The following is a 19,081-nucleotide window of genomic DNA, read 5'->3' as shown; positions in this document are numbered from 1 at the left end:
CTTCCGTAAAGTACACGAACTTGAGAACAAACATGCTTAATCCCCCTCCCACTTTATGCCAGAGGGTCACTTCTCTCAGCATGTCGAATCTGGAGTGGCATGAATGCATAACAACCTTTGAGATGATAGACAAAGGGGCAGGTCAGAAGACTGCCATCTTCAGCTCAGAAGGCTTTGTTGTCCTATACGTATTTCTCTTAAGGGAAAGAAGACCCCACATTAGAAATCAGGTATGTTAGCCAGTGTTGGAAAGCATGGGGATTCAGAACCACTAAAGCACTAGAGTCTAATGATGCTTATTCTTTGAAATGTACTACAATGTTCTGTGAAACTGTGACTTTTTTCAGAACCTACAGATATACGTTATACATAATTTTTTGAAGATTCAGTGTTTTATGGAATAAGGTACTTAGAACTTTATCAGCTCTCACCATGAAATAATTATAGTTAATCCTCGTATTTCATCTTACGAATTGTTTACTGTTTTCTATCTACTATTAAGAAATAATAGTATGATTTAATTTATGATAAAAACTTACAGCTGTCAAGTTAAAAAGATATGTAGAGAGCTACATAGTTGCTTTTTTAAAAAATAATTATTTGCATCTGCATTGATGTACTGTGTAGATGACTTGAAAACTTTTTTTTCAAACCTATGTCATCTCAATTCCAGCTGAATTTTATCATGTGTTAGGTGAAGAGATTTGAATCAAAATCTAGAGTTAAAATCAAGTTTGTAGTCCATATGCTTAATTCTGGCAAGGGAACAATGGGTAAATGTCTTCAATAACATTTATTCCTTTTCTCTTGAAAGTCTTTAGAAAAACTGTATGACAATGAATTCTTAATGTGTATTCCATTTTTACTTTTTAGTATCTTCAAATGGCTTTATACAATTTAGACATAAAACAATAATTATTATTAATATACTCACATATATTAAGTGCCTACCTAAATTTTAATTGTAATCTTCATGCTCCAGTAAAAATAGTGTAGAACAGAATACTGAGAATCAGACAGGTTGGATAAACAGGTCGCCTAAAGTCAGATGAGGCCTAATTCAAAACTTATCTAGATGTCTGCCTCTCTTCTGTACAATACTTGGTGAACTGAATGCGCTCTGCTATTCTCTGCATAGGCTGACTCAAAAAGAATACAACGGATCAAATACTAAAGTGTGAAAGTTTCACTTATTAGGTTGTCTTTTTTTTTAGCAAACAAAACGAAAGCAAGATATTTATACTTACACTTGTATGCATGCGCGGTAGTCAGTTAACTAAACACCTAGATGGTATTAAGCAAAGGTAGGAACAGGATGTAGTCTGTCTTCATCCCATCAAATGTATAGCAGTGGAAATATGTAACACAAGAACAGAACATGTATTAGGTTCTGCTAATAAAGGAGCTCTAATGAGCTCCGGAGTTCTGTTCATGGGCAAATCACTTTGAGGAGGACAGCAAAGTCTTTTTGGTAAGAGCAGTTTTGAAAACGGGTAGGATTTCAGCCGTTGGTAGGTCTACGGTGGGCTGAGGGAGAGGGAAAGGGAGCCAGAAACGAGTGAGGGTATTTTTAATGAAAGGGTCCTGCTTGTGTCTGGGGCTACCCCAGAGCAGGTTAGGCAGCCAGAAGATCAAAGGGCCAACCAAGACAGGGTCGGTCCCAGGGAGTCCCAGACAACCTTACTGACAGACGTTGCTTTCATAGAGAGGTGACGGGGGCTATGATTGTCTTCCCTTTCAACGTGCCGTCCTCCCCTGTCATAAATCCACAACTGTAGCAGTGGCCGGAAAGCTAGAAACATTACACACAGGCAATGTGCTGCTCAGATATACAGCTATCTGTCACATAAGGTTTAGTATTAAAAAGGATTGTGTGGACAGCCCAGTATCTGTTGGGGGAGAAGTTGTCATTTAGTGTCCCGGTCAGCAAAAGGACTCTGGTGGAAACCATTTAAGTGAGGTGACCTTGCCCTTGAAAAGATGAGCAGGGGGTGGGTGAGAACACGGTAGCTGTCATCCTCACATGTTTTCACATTGTAATGCTGCCTTATGTTGATTTTCAAGGCTTCCAGACTCCGTCCCCGCTGGCTCCCACCACTCCGCAGGGGAAAACAAGAGCTTACCTGCTGCTTTTCCCCTAAAATCTGATTCTGAACTGTCAACGGCCTCAACAGCTAAACAGTACTACTTGAGGCAATCAAGATACCTTCCAGGTAAGCAGCGGAAATGAAATGTTTGCTGCCTACTAGAAGACAGGTCAGGCTCAGGTGTCTTGGAATCTTTGTAGGAAGGGCACCAATAAGATAACAGGTATAATCAGTGCTCTCGGCTGGCTCTGCCTTGCCAGGACTTGTCTCCAAGGACTTTTCTCAGTCTCTTGCCTCTGTCAAGTCTGCGCAAGAAATGCTTAGTCAAAAATCAAGACGAGAACAGGGTTCAAAAAAATACCACTCTTGCCCACCAAAGCTATGCCTTTAAGTAAGTGCTAAATTCTGGTAGAATAATTCTGTACCCTCGTTACACCATTTCATAAAATGTGGGATTTTACACTGTTTCCTAAATGATCTGGATTATGGTTTTGAAAGATCGAGGTGGGTTGAGCATACTATACACTCAAGAGGGACAAGAAGGTTGGTTAAGAGCCCACTGCTTGTGTCTGGATAGAGATGGTAATAGCTTGCTCTGGAGTCGCAAATGTGGAGACAGAAAAATGGGTAAAAGCTCTGTGTATTTCAATAGTGGAAAGATAAGACTTGCTGACAGACCAGCATGGATGATGGTAGAAAACAGCAGGAATTAGTGTTGGCTTCTGGGTTTTTGATGTGGCAAAACCCAGACTGGGGGGGTGATGGTGACTTTAGCTGAGAAAGGGAAGATCAGGAAAGAACAGGAGGTATGGAAGTGGAGAAACTGATCTTGAGTCTGGGATACCTAGCCAACATCTGAGTTGATCTATCTAAGACGACTGAATATATGAACCTGGAGCTTGGGAGAAAGATCTAGACAGATGGTGGGGAGTTTATGTTGGGCCTACAAGCAGCATTTTTCTCCTAAAAATCCATTTTAAAAAGAAAAGTTTGATGAAGTTTAAAAGGGAATCAATTTTTAATTGACTGTGTATCTATGCAGATATATTTTAGTCCCAGAAGAGGGAGAGATAAAGTGTTTCATCTGTGGGCATGGCTATTTACAGCTTTCTGAATGTAGTAAAAAGGCCACTGGGTTCACGTGAGGAAGTCTCCAGAAGCAAGTAATGGTTTTCATCTCCCAGGAATTCGGGATGGAGGAATAAGGAAGACAAGAGACAAGGGTGAAACTGGATTGTTAGCAAGAGATTGTGGCGTAACATTTTTTCATTCATCTTTTAGGCAACCATATAAATTTCAGTTTTAGGAATCCAGTAGAGATCCACTCCCCCTGTCAATAATTGAAAGGAAAAAAATGAAATTACAGAAGGGCTTTAGAAATGGACAGGAGAGAAAAAAGAGGCATGACAGCTGTGTAGGTTTAGACACACGTGTCAAAGAAGTTGAAATAAAGGTAGGGAGACAAGGCCAGCATTCAGACTGCACTTCTCTGCTGGGTAGTAAGAAGGAAGATACTGTCCAATCCAAGAGAGATTGGAGAGATTGGCATGAAGTTATCCAGGAAGGAGCTAAAATTACAACCCTGGGTATTTGGAGATCTGTGGCTTCAATCTATGTTTTGTTTTAGCCTTTAGAGAGGGGGTGGACCAGCAGGTCATTAGTGGATGAGCAGCAGGTCTCCGTGTGGATGTAAGGGCAAGACATTGTGAGACCTATGGATAGCACACACATTCATTCATGGATGCTCTCGATTTCTTTGTTTTATTCATTTAATCAGCAATATATATGCAGCTCTTAATATATGCCAGGAACATAATGATCTAGGCACTGAGATATCTGTATAGCACTGAACAAGACGCACAAGGTCCATGTTCTCTAGGAGCTTACGTTCTAGTGCAGAGAGAAAAGGCAAATTCACAGGTGGTGATGAGCGTTGTGGAAGCAGAGAGATGACCTGGAGTGTGGCTGTGGGGGGCACTCCCCGATCCCTTCACCTCTGACTTGATGCTAGGAGGAGGAGGAGGAGGCGATCACTCGGAGAGCTGAGAGAAGGGATTTAGGTGGAGAGAATGAGGCTGGCTTGAGTAGATCAACAGGCTGCCTATCTGGAGCTTAAAGGGCTGAGGGGAGAGCAGTGGGGGCGGAGGGGAGCCGCAGGGTTCAGATGAGGCAGCACCTTGAGGGCAGGGGAAGGAGTTTGGGGTTTGTTCCAGGTCCCATGGAGGCCTTTGAAGGAATCTCAGGAGGTGAGTGACACACGATACGTGTGTTAGAAAGACTGCATAAAGGACGGATTGCAACAGGGCAAAGCAGGGAGGCCAGCTAGAAGCTACCGCGGTCCTCCAGGGGAAAGATGACAATGGCCTACAGGGACTTGTTGTTGGTGATGACTTAGAGGGAAAGATAATGACGACCTCTTGATGGATTTTGGAAGTGGACCTGTTGATGGATGTTGGTAGAAAAGAAGGGGAAAGGGAGTTTGGAGCTTGAATCTGAGCTGGGTGGTGGTGCCGTGCTCTGAGATGGGGGGAGACCGAGGAGGAACAAGAGTGGGTGGGGAAGAGGTAGACAGTCCTGTGCGTGGGCTGTTGCTTTTGAGATGCTTGTGAAACATGGCGGGGTGGAGAGGCCACTCCGATGGAAGGAGGGAAGAACCAGGAATGCGGAGGAGGGACCTGGGCAAAGGAGAACAGATGTAGGAGTCCGCAGCAACTCCCAGACAGTATTAAGTCCATGGACTGACTAGGATCACCTGTAGAGAGATTGGGAATGGGAACCACGGTAGCGGTAGAGGAGACGGAGCTGAGAAATAGGAAAGAACCAGGCAGATGATGGGGAGACCAGGCACAGATGGTTTCCAGAGGCCAAGAAGGGAGCATTTACCTGAAAGAGTTTACTGCTGAGCGGTTCTAAGAAGGGAAAGAAATGTCCAGTCAAATTTGACAATGGAGAGGTCCCTGATGACCCTGGGCGTGCAGTTTCAGTCTGGAATGGTGAGGGAGAAGTAGGCTGGAATGGGTTGAAAAGTGATGAGAAGGGAGAAAGTAGCGACTGAACAGGCATACTACTCTTTGAAGACGTTCTGCTGTGAAGAGCTTAGGAAACAGAGCCATTCTGGAGCCGGCTCAGGGAGCACATCAGTGGTGGGGATTCTGGGTCTTTAGAGCTCATCACATGTGGACAGGAATGATGGCTTACCGAAGGAGGCATTAATCATGCCGGAGGGGAGGGGGATGCCTGAGGGACTGAAGTCCTTAGGAAGGGGAGAAGAGTCGGAATTAAGACCATAAAACATGGGGGGACACTTTTGAAAGCAACAAAGGCACTTCCCTTGTAATCCCTATCTAGATACCTGGAGGTTTGTAAATGTTGGTGTTGGCACTGTGAGGGAGTTCTGATCTGACTGCAAAAGTAGGGATGTAGCAAAGTTCCCAGAACACAAATTCATGGGGGATACTCTTCCTTTTGGGGAAAAAAAAAACCAAAAATCACTCAGCAAATTGGTATTTTTAGCTATACAAGGGAGCCCTCTGGTGGTGGGAAAGGCAACTGTAAATTTTTTATTAGGATAAAGGGATGCAAGGTACCCGGTGTTCGTATTTCTGCTCCCTAAAGTGGTTTTCTGGGACATATTTTGGGTATCTGAGACTGGTCAGATCACTTCCTTCTTAAAAGAGAGATGTAACAGTTTCGCAAATTACTGTGGTTCATAAGCATGGCCATAATTGAAACTTAATAAACAGACTTGAAATTAGAAGTGCATGAAATCTCAATTTGAGCTTTACTATTCCCCCTGTTGGCCTTTTTTTGTCTTGAGGATGCCCCTCTAGAGCTGGATGAGATTTGAAACTAGAACTGAGCTCAGTTCAGTTATCTGGACAAACATTTATTGAGCACCTATCATGACCCAGTAACTGTAGAGGATAGAAACCGCAATAAGAAGTAATCCTTGACATATGTGATCCAAAGTTATTTTTATAATTATCTTCAGGATTAAAAAAATATATATCTTTGGGGGTCCTCTTTTTTTTAAAATTATAAATACAAACATAAAAGGTTTTATTAAGCATCAACTTTTTTAGGATCATGGGAGCTCTAGAAATGTACCATATACTTTCAGGGCAGCATGACATTATACAAGAATTGGCAGATCTGTGACACTGGCCTTCAGGGAGAGAGACGCAAGAGTCATAGTTACTGACCTGCTACTGACCGGCTGTGTACTGGAGCAAGACTTTGAGATTCTGTTTTCTGTTACTTACAATGGGACTGCAGTCATCGCTCAGCTCACCCTGTAAGCCTTACGTATTTAACGATAGCAAGGTCGTTGCAGTAGAGTGCGCGATGCAAGCGCAAAGCATCTCTCGGAGGTGCCTTCTGGTCTCCCATGCTGCTCCCAGCACCAGGACTCCAGCCCGCATGCGCGGACGCAGCCACGCTGGCCCGGAGACCGGCTCCCTCCACAGCACTTTTGAAACCCTGCTCCTTCTCGAGTCCCTTTATTACTTCTGTTCCTCCTTCCTGCTCCCCTGGCCTTGTCTTCAGTGTCCCATGTCATTTCTACACCTGCCTTTCCTACCGTGTTTTAAATGTCTTCACAGGACACACACATCCCTATGTGACTTGACCCCTACTCCCCTCTCCAGCCTCATTTTGTGCCAGTCCCTGGTCTTCCTTTGTCCACGGGACTCTCTCCCAGGGCTTCCCCATCTGGGGTCCCCAGCCAACACCGTGGCCTTTCCCGACCCCCAATCAGATTCACAGTTCACCTTAAAATTCCCATTTTTTAAAGAAACAGTGGTAGAACTTTTAGAGAAACTTGCTTCTGTTATTTACCTGCCCCCCTCAGCACCAGATTCTTTTAAACAATTTATATATCACTATCTATTTATAACTTTTGATGTCTCCCTTCCCATTAAATTATAAGAGTCACAAGAGTAGAAACTAGTGTGCTGTGTTCACCACTTTTCGTCCAGTGCCATATACACTGCCCGGCATGTGATAGGTGCTCACTAAATATTTGCTAACTGATTCAATCTCCTCTGAGGCAAGGGATGATGGTATGTTCATTTCTACCTCTATCCTAGTGCTTACTATATAGAAGGTGCCCAGTAAAAGCTTGTCAACTAAGATGTAAATGACTTAACAGTCTAGATTGTGTCTATTTCCAAGAAATCTGGAATCTTCAAGAAGACAGCAATAAAGTAATTTTATTTACTAATGGATATATTTACTTAAAAAAATAGGGATATCACAAGACTAACTTGATTAAAAAAATAATTGAGGTAGTCAAGAGCCCATTCTTTTTGAACTACACTTATGAAAACAGTTCATTTAAGGTGATTTTTAGTTTGTCCCCCTACTTTGCCCTTTCTTTCAGGGCAAGCAAGAAAAAAAAACAAAACAAAAACAAAACACCAAGGATTTATGTGTATGTGTGTGTGTGTGTGTGTGTGTGAAGATTTTCTCATGAGTTATTGCTATCTTCTTTAGAAAGTGCATCTTCTTTATAGTCAGGTAATTGCCTGCTGTAGTTCAATTTGTAAGTGTTTTATTAGAAACCAAAATCCATACGGAGCTATATGCCATAAGAAAGGCAAATTATTTACCTGGCAGAGTGTTTCATTAGAGAACTGGTGACTAATAACCTTAAGGTACAAAGCAACCTGGTTTTTTTCTGTCTTCAGAACTAGGGATATTATTATATGCCTCACAAATGGGAAACTTTACTAAGGAGTTCACTCTGAGAAGCAAGAGATTGTCTCATCTGGAAAAAATTGCTAATTTCCTACATTATTGGTAGTTCCCAGTGAGGATTTTTCTTGTATTAGCTGAAGGAAAAACACTCATGTACAACCCAGAGGCTTCGATGGTGTGAGGTCTTTACTGTCCTGTATGTTACATCCAATTTATGGTCAGTAAAAAGAAAGCAAGTTCAGAAAACTTTCAAATCTCTTAAAAAGTTGAAACACCACCCTTTGACCACTAGTATCAGAGTCCAAAGTTGACTCCACGTTTCACAAATTTCAGAAAATCAGAACTACTTTGTTTAAATTTTACGTAGGTCTCATATACAAATAAGCTTCATAGATAGACGCTGACATATCTGCTTCCAAACTTTAAATTCCCCTGAGTTCTTGGTCACAGGTCTGTTTTCCTGGCCACACTAAGTGTTCCTCCAGGGTCTGGCCCAGAGTTCACACTGAAAACAAGTAAATGACAAGGAAGTATCTTTTTGAAGAAAATGTTGTTACGCTCTCCATTTTTCTAAGACATTTGGCAATGTTTAACCTATTATTACTTGTATGACAGAAAACATCTTACGTTTATAAAATACACTGTGAGGATTCCAGGTTATTGGAAGTATTTCAGGTTAAGGCAATTATCTGCTACATTGCAACATAAATTTATTTCCATTCTCCTTCTCCATGTTATTTCTGGTCTTCATCTGAAATGTATTGTAAATTTTTCCTTCAAGTTAATGATCACACGCTAACCTCTGAAATGACTATTTTGCTCTTCTAAGGTGTAAATCCCAAGAATGTGTCCTTGGTAACCAGTGGAAAGGATATAAACCCATATACTTGGAATAATCAGTTATTTCCTAAGTCATTGGGACACGTGGGGGCAGAACTTGCTTTCAAAAGGAGTAATGCAGGTAAAGCAAAAATACATTTAAAGTATAATTTTACATTGTTTTCCTTCTGCAGATTTTTACTTTTAACTACATTGCAAGCTTCCTTCTTCCAATGGAGATAATTTTGGGGGTACACAAAAGCTTTCTAACTGGTACTTCAGCACAGACCATTTAAAGGCAATCATTTGCCAGATCTTAACTTCCATATGGATTCTGTCCTAAAAAATGCATTTTCCTGAACAATGGGTCTCTATTCTCTGACTTTACAAAAGAAAAGACAAATTCTGTTTACTAGGGTATGTTTCCTATTTCCCCATAGAATAAAAATCTCTGGGGTGCCAGTCAAAGACACAGTTTCATATGTTGGGGTCAATGTTGAGAAAGTGAGTAACTTTTGATGGCTGGGGAACAAATCTTGTTTAAGTCACGTGGCTTCCAGTTCTTAGCCTAACTGAATTATCAGCTGACAGATAATGAAAACTCATTTTCAAAATCAATGTATGATTTTTGGTCTAGAACTCTGAATAGAGTTCAAAGACTGTTGTGACAAAGCTGTAACAGAACACCTTTCATTCCCAACTATCTGTTTACGTTAAACAAGGTATCTCAGTGCTTCCATCTCCAAAAAGGAACAAGAGAAAAAGGAACAGAACTGATGCTAAAACCTGATTTTAGCAATAAGCAATACTCATTTGTGGATACAAGGACAGCCTGAAAAGGTGCCATCTTTCTCAGTGAGATGAATTTCTCCAAAAGACAATACCTTTCAAAGTTCAGTAATCAAAATTTATAGTATTCATCTCTTTTGATTAATTATATGCAATGAATTGTTGTAATTATAATGAACCTAATCTAGAAAAAAAGTATTTTAACATACTTATGGCTATAAAAACTTTTTTTAAGGTTTCAACTGACACATACTTTTCAGCGGTCAACTTAAAGACTTTTAAGCCTAAAACTATATTTGGATAAAATTTGGGAGCTGACATGAATGTAAATAAAATTTTAGAGAGAAATGGGATTAAAGTGAAATTTCTAATGGTTAAAAGGAATGTATTTATGTATTTTTAAGTCAGTATTGGTAGGCATAAAGTCACCATGGTATTTATCTCCCATTGCTTAAAGTTAAATTAGAGATGTAATAGTTTTATTTTGAAATGTCTATAATATCCCACAAATGATAACTTTACAAACTATAAAACTTACAATGAAAAAATTTATGTAACAGTTTCAAGTGTGTGAAGAAGTAGAGTTCTTAATATAGATAGATAGAGAACTCGATCCAAAAATATCTGAGATCACTGATGCGGCAAGTGAGTAGTCTACTGGAGTGTTCTGAGATGTGACAACACACTCTGGACATTTTAAGTTTCCCAGATGCTCTGAGGACTCAATTTATCTGTTTAATAGTGCTGAGGTATCAGACACTGCAGGACTAATTTACTTATTCTTTTCCACTATTTTAAAATAATATTCACTGAACCAGCTGGTTAAGTACAAATGAGTTTAAATGATCCCACTACAACTTTGCGTCTTGGGGGAATACAGAATTGGCTGGCATCAAAGGAAAGCTGTGACCACATGTGAGAACAGTTTCTTATGTCCTTCCTGATTTTTTTATTAATCATCTAACCATTGTTTCTCTGCTTTTCCTAAAACATTCTTCTTCATTCTTTCTTTCCACTTGCCTTCTCATCAGAGGAAAGCATAATTAAACCAATTGAAAAACTATCATGCAATGAAAGTTTTCCTGAAAAATTAGAAGACCCACAAGGTAATTTCTGGGCATTGTAGATGAGTACAACTTGTTCTTTGAATATCTTGTCCAATTTTCTTTTCCACATTTGCCCTGAATCCTGTCATACAAGGCCACGATGAAGGCCAACCAAGGTCACCTGCTTTTAGAAGTTAGACCAGGGCTGGGAGGAAGAAAAGCGTTCTACGTCATCAAGAACACCGTTCTTCAACAGTCAGGATTCTAAACTAATTTGCTCTTAAAGCTCTAGGCTCATCTTCTTAAATTAATAATGACACTTTATATAAATGAAGCAAATCTACTGAGAATAAGAATTAAAAGAATATTTTCTAATTTGTAATCAGTATTCCTGGAAAATCTTTTTTAAAGTTCTGAAACTCATTTCTTACGCATGAACAATCACTTAAAAGTTAACTAGGTTAATAGAAATGGTGGATTTCCTAGAGAGTCACTGTTGCTGGTTCGAACAGTGCAACTATTGGCTTCAGCCTGAAACTTTGAAACTCACAAAGTACTTCTAAATAAGCCAAAACAATGAATTTTTTGTTCATTTTCCCTAAGCAACTTTCTCCCTACAGCCCATTACCTGCTCAGCACTTGGCTTTTAGAATCTGACATATTCCAACCCCATTCTGTCACTCAGTAGCCTTGTGATTGTGGACAAGTCAGTTAGGCTCCCTAAGTCAGTTTCCCTGCGTGGAAAATGAAGGACATGATATTTACCAGGGTATTACTATATAGCCATCCCTAGGATTTCTGTCACCGTAAGCATGTAGTGTCTGCTCTGAGGAGGTGGAAGAGCCGGAGCAGTGTTCTGAAGCTGCCGTCGAATGGGATCACTGCCGGGAACTGCCTTTCAAAAATCTTTTGACGTAAAAGGCTGATTAGTGATTCAGAAATGGGTACTCGGAACTAAAAGAAAGGTCAAATTAGGCAATGCAAATTGTGCATATGCAGAATTCAGTAGTGTTAGAAACTACAAACTGACGTGTTCACTATCTGAAGTCTCACTTCTGCGGTGACGCTGCTGCTTGGCAATTGTTGGGTCCAGAGCACACACTTACTGAGGGCCTCCTGTGCAGAGCGCTGTGACGGACGTCAGGGACAAGAGGTTCAGAGGCCAGACCTGTGAACCAATAGCGCTGTAAGAGATGCTTCAGTCATAGCTCACCGTCACCGTCAGAGTCCTGGTCCACCTCCTTGCTGACAAGTGTGTCTCCTTTCCTGCATAGCGAGGCTCCTTGAAAGAAAATTGTATTCCTTTTCCTCTTATTTCCAGTTTGTTTCTCAGCTCACTGTGGTCTGTCCTCGTGTGGACTCAGGCCACTGCAACCGCTCCTGCCAGGTCCTGACATGATCCTAGTGGCCAGATCCCACAGCCGGGCTAATCCTATCAGATCTCTGCCTCCTCTGGTCTTCCTCCTCTCTTCGCACACTGTGTGCTCCTGGATGTTCAGACCCTGCTCCTCCTAACATCGACCACCCTCTCTCTCCCCTCTCCTCTGCGGGTCCTCTTCTTTCCTGTCTCTTAATGCTGGTGTTCCTGGGCCTCTGTTCTGGACCTTTGCACATCCCACAAGCCCTCCAAGCTGGCTCCTCCAAGCCGTAGCCCCATAACCGCCATACCTGGCTAATTCCATCTCCGGGCCCGTTCAATCATAACTCCGGTATCCCACAGGCACCGTGTCTTTCCAACAAACCTGTTGCTGTTCCTAGTCAGCTAAGATACAAACTGAGGGGCTTATGGTCCTCTTTCCCTACCTCGCCTACCCTGTATACCCATTTCATTCTCTTCTCCATTGCCTTAGTTCAGACTCTCATTTCGGCTGGAGCTGACATCCTGTCTTCTGCCTTTAGCTTTTCTCCCTTCAGCCCATCAGTCTACTGTCCCAAGGCCAATCATTCACTATCAGTGATGAGGACGAGGCTGATGACAGCTGACATTTACTGAACACCGGATTCTATGCTAAGTGCTTTGCATACATTTCATTCACTCTCTACAGCAACCCTATGAGAACAGGTATAGTTACTATAGTAATTTTATACAGAAAAGAAAAGCAGAGAGCAAAGGAAGGCCGGGGGCCTCCTGGCAGGAAACACACTCAGGTTAAGAAAGAAGTCATTAAAAAACAAAAAACAACTGGTATGTTCAGGGTGACAGCCTTGGGTTCACATTCTAGCTTGGTCACTTGTGATCATTTAAGCAGGTTCTAAGAGCCACAAGGTGTGGATAAAATAGGCATGTAAAGGGGCATTATACGGACGCAACAGGATTATCTGTAAAGCCATTATGCAGCGCTTGAAATAGAGTCAATACTCGAAAAACGGAATCCAGAATTGGGAGGGGTGTAGTATTCGTTACTCTCTGGTGCTTTAAAATATTCACCTTCTGACTATGAAACGTTATGATGCGTCACCAGGAAATCTTGGAAGCTATGCTACTTACAATCAGTCAGGATATATTCCTTCCTTTCTCAAAAAAGAAGTGGGCTCAGCTGGCCAGAGGATACATTTAGCACCTCTCAGTGCAACAACTTCAGGTAAGAACAACTTTATATTTGAGATTTCTGATCAGAAAGGAGCTCTTTCGAAGTTTATACCATCACTTTCCCCAAGTGAAGACTTTTAAATTAGTCTCATTAACACACTTCTAATCGTTGTTGGCAAAATGTCCTTTCTTCTTCTGAAGCTGTGGTCTGAGGGTCTGTCCTAAGTGGTCCCTCTGCTTAAATGGCTCCTCTCTGCCAGGGACACATTATGCCATTTACTCTTCACAAGACTGGACGAGGGAGCCCTTCTACAGAGGAGGAAACTGACATGAAGCAGTTTACCTAGGGCCACACAGCAGATCAACGGTGCGGCCGGGACAGCAACTGGGTCTGGGTAGTTTCAAGGAACATGCTGTGCTAGCCAGCGAGATGGAAGATGGCATCCTTCAGAGCTTCCCACCCGGCACCTAGCCCAGAGGGGAAGTTTAACCAATGCTGAGACATTGTCCGTGTGCCATTTCCTCTGCAGTTCCACTGTACTGAACCGAATGGTGGCGGGACTTCCACACACACTGGCTTTGCAACAGTGAGTGGTGAAGGGCTGATTCCTCGGTAGCGTGGCAGGACAGCCACATTCAGGGGCATGCCCTTGATTATCAGGGTCGTGATTCTCCCACCCAAGCACTAACTAGGCCCGACCCTGCTTAGCTTCCAAGATCGGACGAGATGGGGTGCGTTCAGGGTGGTATGGCCAGAGACCAGGGTCATGATTCTGTACTTGAGCTTGACTAGATCTGGCTGTGAACATTCTTGAAATTATTCTAATCTAAAATAGAGATCCTCATGAAAGTGCCTAAAGGTGAAGGCAGATAGAAGTTTGGTAAGATACAAGTTGTAGTGTAATAGCAAAGTTCACTTGAAAAGTAATCTTGGCGTGTGTCCTAGCCAGGGGCTTATCTTAGAACTCCTGATCCAAGCTGCCAGTCTTTAAAAGTCACACTGTTGGAGCTAAAACTGTAAAAAGCACTGGACGTCTATAATTTACTCTCCTTTAACACAGAGTAGAAATAAATAGTACTTAGTTACCTTATCTGTGAAGAATTGCTTCCTTATCCCTCTGCTGAAACAAAATATGTAAGTGAACACTTGATATACAGCTGTTTTTTTTTTTTTCCAAAGCCTCAGGCATTTTAAGCCAACCTTATGCTTAAGTCACCAGCCATGGCTTAATAGCAATTTTTAAAATAAAAGCAGAAAATCATAATGTATCAAATTATTTTGTTATCTGAGGACCTGCTCTTACAAAGTGAAAGTAGGTGTCTTTAAGACTATTTTTAGGCACGCCTGGGTGGCTCAGTATGTTAAACCGCTGCCTTCGGGTCAAGTCATGATCCCAGGGTCCTGGGATTGAGTCCCGCATGGGCTTCCTGCTTGGCAGGGAACCTGCTTCTCTCTCCACCTCTGCCCACCTCTCTGCCTGCTTGTGTGCTCTCTCTCTCTCTCTCTCTCCTTCTCTCTGACAAATAAAACTTTTTTTTTTAAAAAGACTATTTTTATAAGATACTGAAGGCCTTTACATGTTTTCTGTCAGATTAGCATGCATAGTCCTATCTACATTTTTTTAGTAAATGCTTTCTCATAACTTTTTATCTCTTCATTTACTCTGCTCATCAGATTTTCGTACAGATGGTGGTAGGAGGATAGGTATAAAAAAGAAGTAAATATTAATCATTCTCGTGGTCAAGGCAAATGCTTAGGAAACCACTCTTCTGTAAGAGATGAGTCCTCCAGCACTCCCATCCGGGTGGCAGTTTCCCACAAGAAAACAAAACCAGGTCATTACCTTTTTTACTCAACTATTTCCCCTTCTCATGTAGCCTGCCTCCCTCTCTGCTCCCCCTTGTCCTCACTCTCATGTTTTGAGAAGAAAATGCAAATTAATTTCTTCCAGCTTTCCCATGTAATCTCTCATCCCAGACTTCCTAACGCCACCTCCTCCCCTTGCTCTGATGGTAACAAGGACTTTAAGGAGGGCTTCTTTCCTGGACAGCCACCCTTGACAAGGGCGGGGAGGGCCCTGATCTAGGTGCGCTACATTCATTTACTCTACCAGAGAAAGTACTATTATCATGATCTGTTTTACAGAGGTTCTGTTTCTTGCTAAAAGTGACACCGTGGTGGCACTGATTAAATTCTTAACTACAGGTGAACGTCTTTCCTTCAGCACACATTATTTTTACAAGAAGTTAAATGCCCCGGATAGGACACATGTGGTTCTTAAATGCACAGCAAACCTTAGAGGCTTTGTCTGCCCCAGGATGTGCGGGGTCCGGTCTGGCAATGACACAAAAGCATTTCTTGCCCTCCCACGAGATGTCGGATCCTTTGTCAGGCCCTAAGTTCTTCAGCAACGGTACTTGAATCCTAAAACTATTATCTTTCAGATAGGAATCTAAATGTCAACACTATACCCTTCTTGGCAAAACAGTCCCCTCTTCCAAGAAGGTTTTAAAAGTATCTGCCTGGACACAGTTTCAAATTCATTCAGGACTTGACGTAGCTATGTCATGACCTGGAGAAAAAGCTGTAACTCCCCAAATCCCTCATTTTGTACCCCAAGGGCCTCACTCTAGCCAAAGGGTTTCTCTGAATCACCAGGGCTTATGGCCTGTCTCCCTCCCCTCCTCCCCTCCCACCAGCGCTATCATCCATGCCCAGTACCATTTTGGCCTATAGACCTCAGGTTTGGGTTCACAAATTTAACACACTGGCGCTTTTCTACATTCCCATGGGTTAGAAGTAAAGGGCCATTCCTGGAAAACTTGGTTAGTGGTTTAATCAGTTTTTCCTTAACAGGTAAGGGTTGACTGGCTCTTCTAAACACTTTGTCCCTGCTTCATTAGGTAGCTTTCTATTGGCTTTAACCCGGAGAACTTGAAACCTGGTAAGAGGGAGAGGACGGGACAGGGTGTTCCCTCGGCAGTTCCTCACTTAATGCTATTCCCCACTGAGTGGAGGTCAGAGGGACCATGGACCCATACTGCTCCTATAATGTTCCCTCCACTCCCAGGTTTAGAGAAAGTATAGACGAAACAACAACAAAAACAGGGAATCCATGTACGTGAATATGGTATAGTGCTAGGTGTACAAAAGGGTTAGACTCATTTCAAAATTGACACTTAGGAGTTGAATCCAAGTGTGACAGCCACCACACAGTGTGAAAAGATACTTAAATCTCAAATGGACAGATCAGACATCCTCTTGAGAGAGAACACCTGATAATCTGCTGTAAATAGGAAGTGAGGGTGGGTGAGGGAAGGCCTGGAGAAGGGACTGAGGTTCTCTACAAAATGATTTACTGCTTTTGTCATTTGAGATGTTTAAGCAAGTTTAGCCTGTAAATTGTTCAGGTAACAACAAATATTTAACAAATTAAAATTTCACAAAGGTTTGGGATCTTAGGAATGGCTCACCTTTTAAAGGAATTGTTTTTATCCACCATTTTCCCAATTAAAAAAATGAAGTTTCTTGCCTCTAAAGACCCCATTTTCATGTTTAAAAGAAATCTACAATGGGATCCCATCCCTGTAGCTCCATGAAGCCAGAGACTTATAGGATTCATAATTACAAATAAAATTTCTGTAGTGGGTATTACATTTGAGTATTAGTCAGATGTAACCACTGTGTGACTTTACAAAGTCACTGACACTGTGGGTACTACCTGTTGAACCTGAACCCAGAATTTCTTGGTCATCCTGGTTGATGTTGCCTACCTACATGTGTTAAGGCATTTGAATAAACCCAGAAAAGAAGCAGCAGCAGTATCAGAACTGTAAACCAGAAATATTGGCTCTTAAGCTACTAAGAATTCTGTATCAACATAAAAGTATACTAGAATTTTAGTTTTAATATTTAAAAAAATCTTAGGGGACCACTGAACTAATCTTTTAAAGATAAACTCTGGATTCCCCCATAAAATAAAAAAGATAAATTGCTTGATTTTAAATTTGTTAATGAAATGAATAAAATTCCAACTTCCAATTCTTATTTCTTCCAGAATATACCTGGAACACAAAACCTGGTCGGGGGCAGTTTTCAGGACCTACTTACCATCCTACGGCCAAGAATCTAAATATTGTGAACCGTGCACAGCCGGTTCCCTCGGTGCATGGAAGGACAGATTGGGTGGCCAAGTATGGCGGCCACCGGTAGGAATCTCGTGTGAAGCCCCACAGCACTGCTCCAAGGAGCCCTGCAAGTCCCCTGACCCTAGGAAATGTCTACAGATGTCATGTCTATTTCTACTGAGTTCTGGAAGAAATACGCAGTAGTGGGTACTCTGAAGAGCAAAAACCATCTCCTATTTTCTTTCCTAGAAATGGAATGCATATTCTTAGCATCGGTTGCCCACAGTGCTGATATACGGGTAGGACTTTACAAAGTATTGAATAAACTATTTGCCAAAGTATCAAGTATTTGATCTACAAATTAATAGTTACTAAGTATGGTAAGAATCTTTTTTTTTTTTTAAAAAAAAGGCCTTCAGAAAGTGTTTAGAGTGTTTCATCTGTTATTTGCTAAACTAATTTAACATTTCATCATTTGCCTCAAAGATTTGTTTTTTTAACAGTAATTAGGTGGACTTCTGTGGGCTGTCAGTTATGGTTCTTATCTGGCTAAGGCTCTACCCTACCAGTTTGGCAATGGCAAAAGACGCTCATTTATCATATGCTTTTCTACTTTGAAATTATGGAAGCGATGGTTAATTCCATCTTGAGCAGGATATCTTTCCTAGGAATAAATTTATCTTTAATAATAAAGATCTCAAAATTATGTCACCCAATTTTAGTGGAGAGTCTGTTGTTTGATTTTGACCAACACAACTCCCATGAATCCATGGTGACTATCAAACCCAATGGCTTGAAGACTCCCGGATCAACCAAGTCAAGGTTCTCTCATCTTCACATCAAGAAAGTTCTTGAAACTGTGACATATGTTCACCATACTTTTAAAGTTTTTTTCATATATTTCATATATTCATATATATTTGAAAGTTCACTTTCAAAATACTTTGCTTCCATGTTCCTACTAGACACAAAAATGAGGTGTGCCAGCCTGTCCCCCAAAGCAAACTGTTGCTGCTGCAGATCACTGACCTGGCTCTGACCTTGACATTTACTCTGAAGAGCAAATGCATTCAGTTGCTATAGCAGTGATTTCACTTAGTACAATTTTTTTTTTCCTTTAATTTCTGAACTGGTACTTAAAATACACATTTTGAACTAGGGACTACTCTATTTAAACCTGCCATTTCATGGACTGGACATTAGTACTGTATATTCTTTTTAAAGAATAATAATGTTATCAACTGCTATTTTTATGTATTTTCTGACTTTGTAACAAATGCTAATGTAATTGGTATCATCTTGTGGACATTATCCAAAGACATCATAAAATGATAGTAATATGGTATTTTTGTATAGAAGATGCAGCTCACCTTGTCGAAAAATGTTAAAATCTGAAGTTATTTATGTTGATGGTAATGGTTATATATATTTGTACAGTTCTAATTAATGTCTCAAAGCTAAAAAAATTATTTTGTGTTACTGGGAAGCTTTTATACTTCTCAATAGATATTAAAATAAATATGGTTAACTGGTATGTTTTCTTTATACTTTTAAACTTTATACTTACACTCTGAGGGCCATTTGTCATTTTCATTATAGACTTTTGCTTTTCTAGCAGTTTTAGGTTTATGGAAAAATTCTCTGCAAAGTACAGAGCTTTCATATACCCCCCTTCAGGCCCCTCCAAATTATCCTTATTATTAACATCTAGCACTAGTGTGGGACATTTGCTGGAACTGATGAGCCAGTATCAGTACAACTTTAGTCTCCACAGTTGACAATAAGATTCATGCTTTGTGCTGTATATTCTGTGGGTTTTGCCAAAATACATGGCATGTATCCACCATTACAGTATCCTAGAGATTAGTTTCATTGTCGTAAAAATCCCATGCTCCACCCATTCACCCTTCTCTCCCACCCTCCAAACCTCTAGCAACCCACCAATCTTTTCATCTCCACTGTGCTCCTGTTCCAGAATGTCACAC

General features: G+C 41.2%; 1 protein-coding gene across 2 annotated transcripts in view; it reads left to right on the top strand.

Moving 5' to 3' along the window:
* MAK (male germ cell associated kinase) overlaps positions 1-17,318 on the top strand; it is a 56,075-nt gene extending 38,757 nt beyond the window's left edge. Inside the window, exons 11-15 of one of the 2 annotated variants that reach the window (XM_044258871.1) lie at positions 2,065-2,213; positions 8,614-8,745; positions 10,424-10,498; positions 12,901-13,020; positions 17,027-17,318. In XM_044258871.1, coding sequence (XP_044114806.1) covers positions 2,065-2,213; positions 8,614-8,745; positions 10,424-10,498; positions 12,901-13,020; positions 17,027-17,181 — 631 coding nt within the window. In that variant the 3' untranslated portion in view covers positions 17,182-17,318. The remainder of the gene's footprint in view (positions 1-2,064; positions 2,214-8,613; positions 8,746-10,423; positions 10,499-12,900; positions 13,021-17,026) is intronic. The other variant, XM_044258881.1, reaches the window with a different exon arrangement.
* Positions 17,319-19,081: the final 1,763 nt, after the last annotated feature.

This window comes from Neovison vison, chromosome 1, assembly GCF_020171115.1.
Source record: "Neovison vison isolate M4711 chromosome 1, ASM_NN_V1, whole genome shotgun sequence".
NCBI classification, from domain to species: domain Eukaryota; kingdom Metazoa; phylum Chordata; class Mammalia; order Carnivora; family Mustelidae; genus Neogale; species Neogale vison.
The sequence above is the reverse complement of the archived record's forward strand: the minus strand, read 5'-3'. Positions and strand labels throughout refer to the sequence as shown.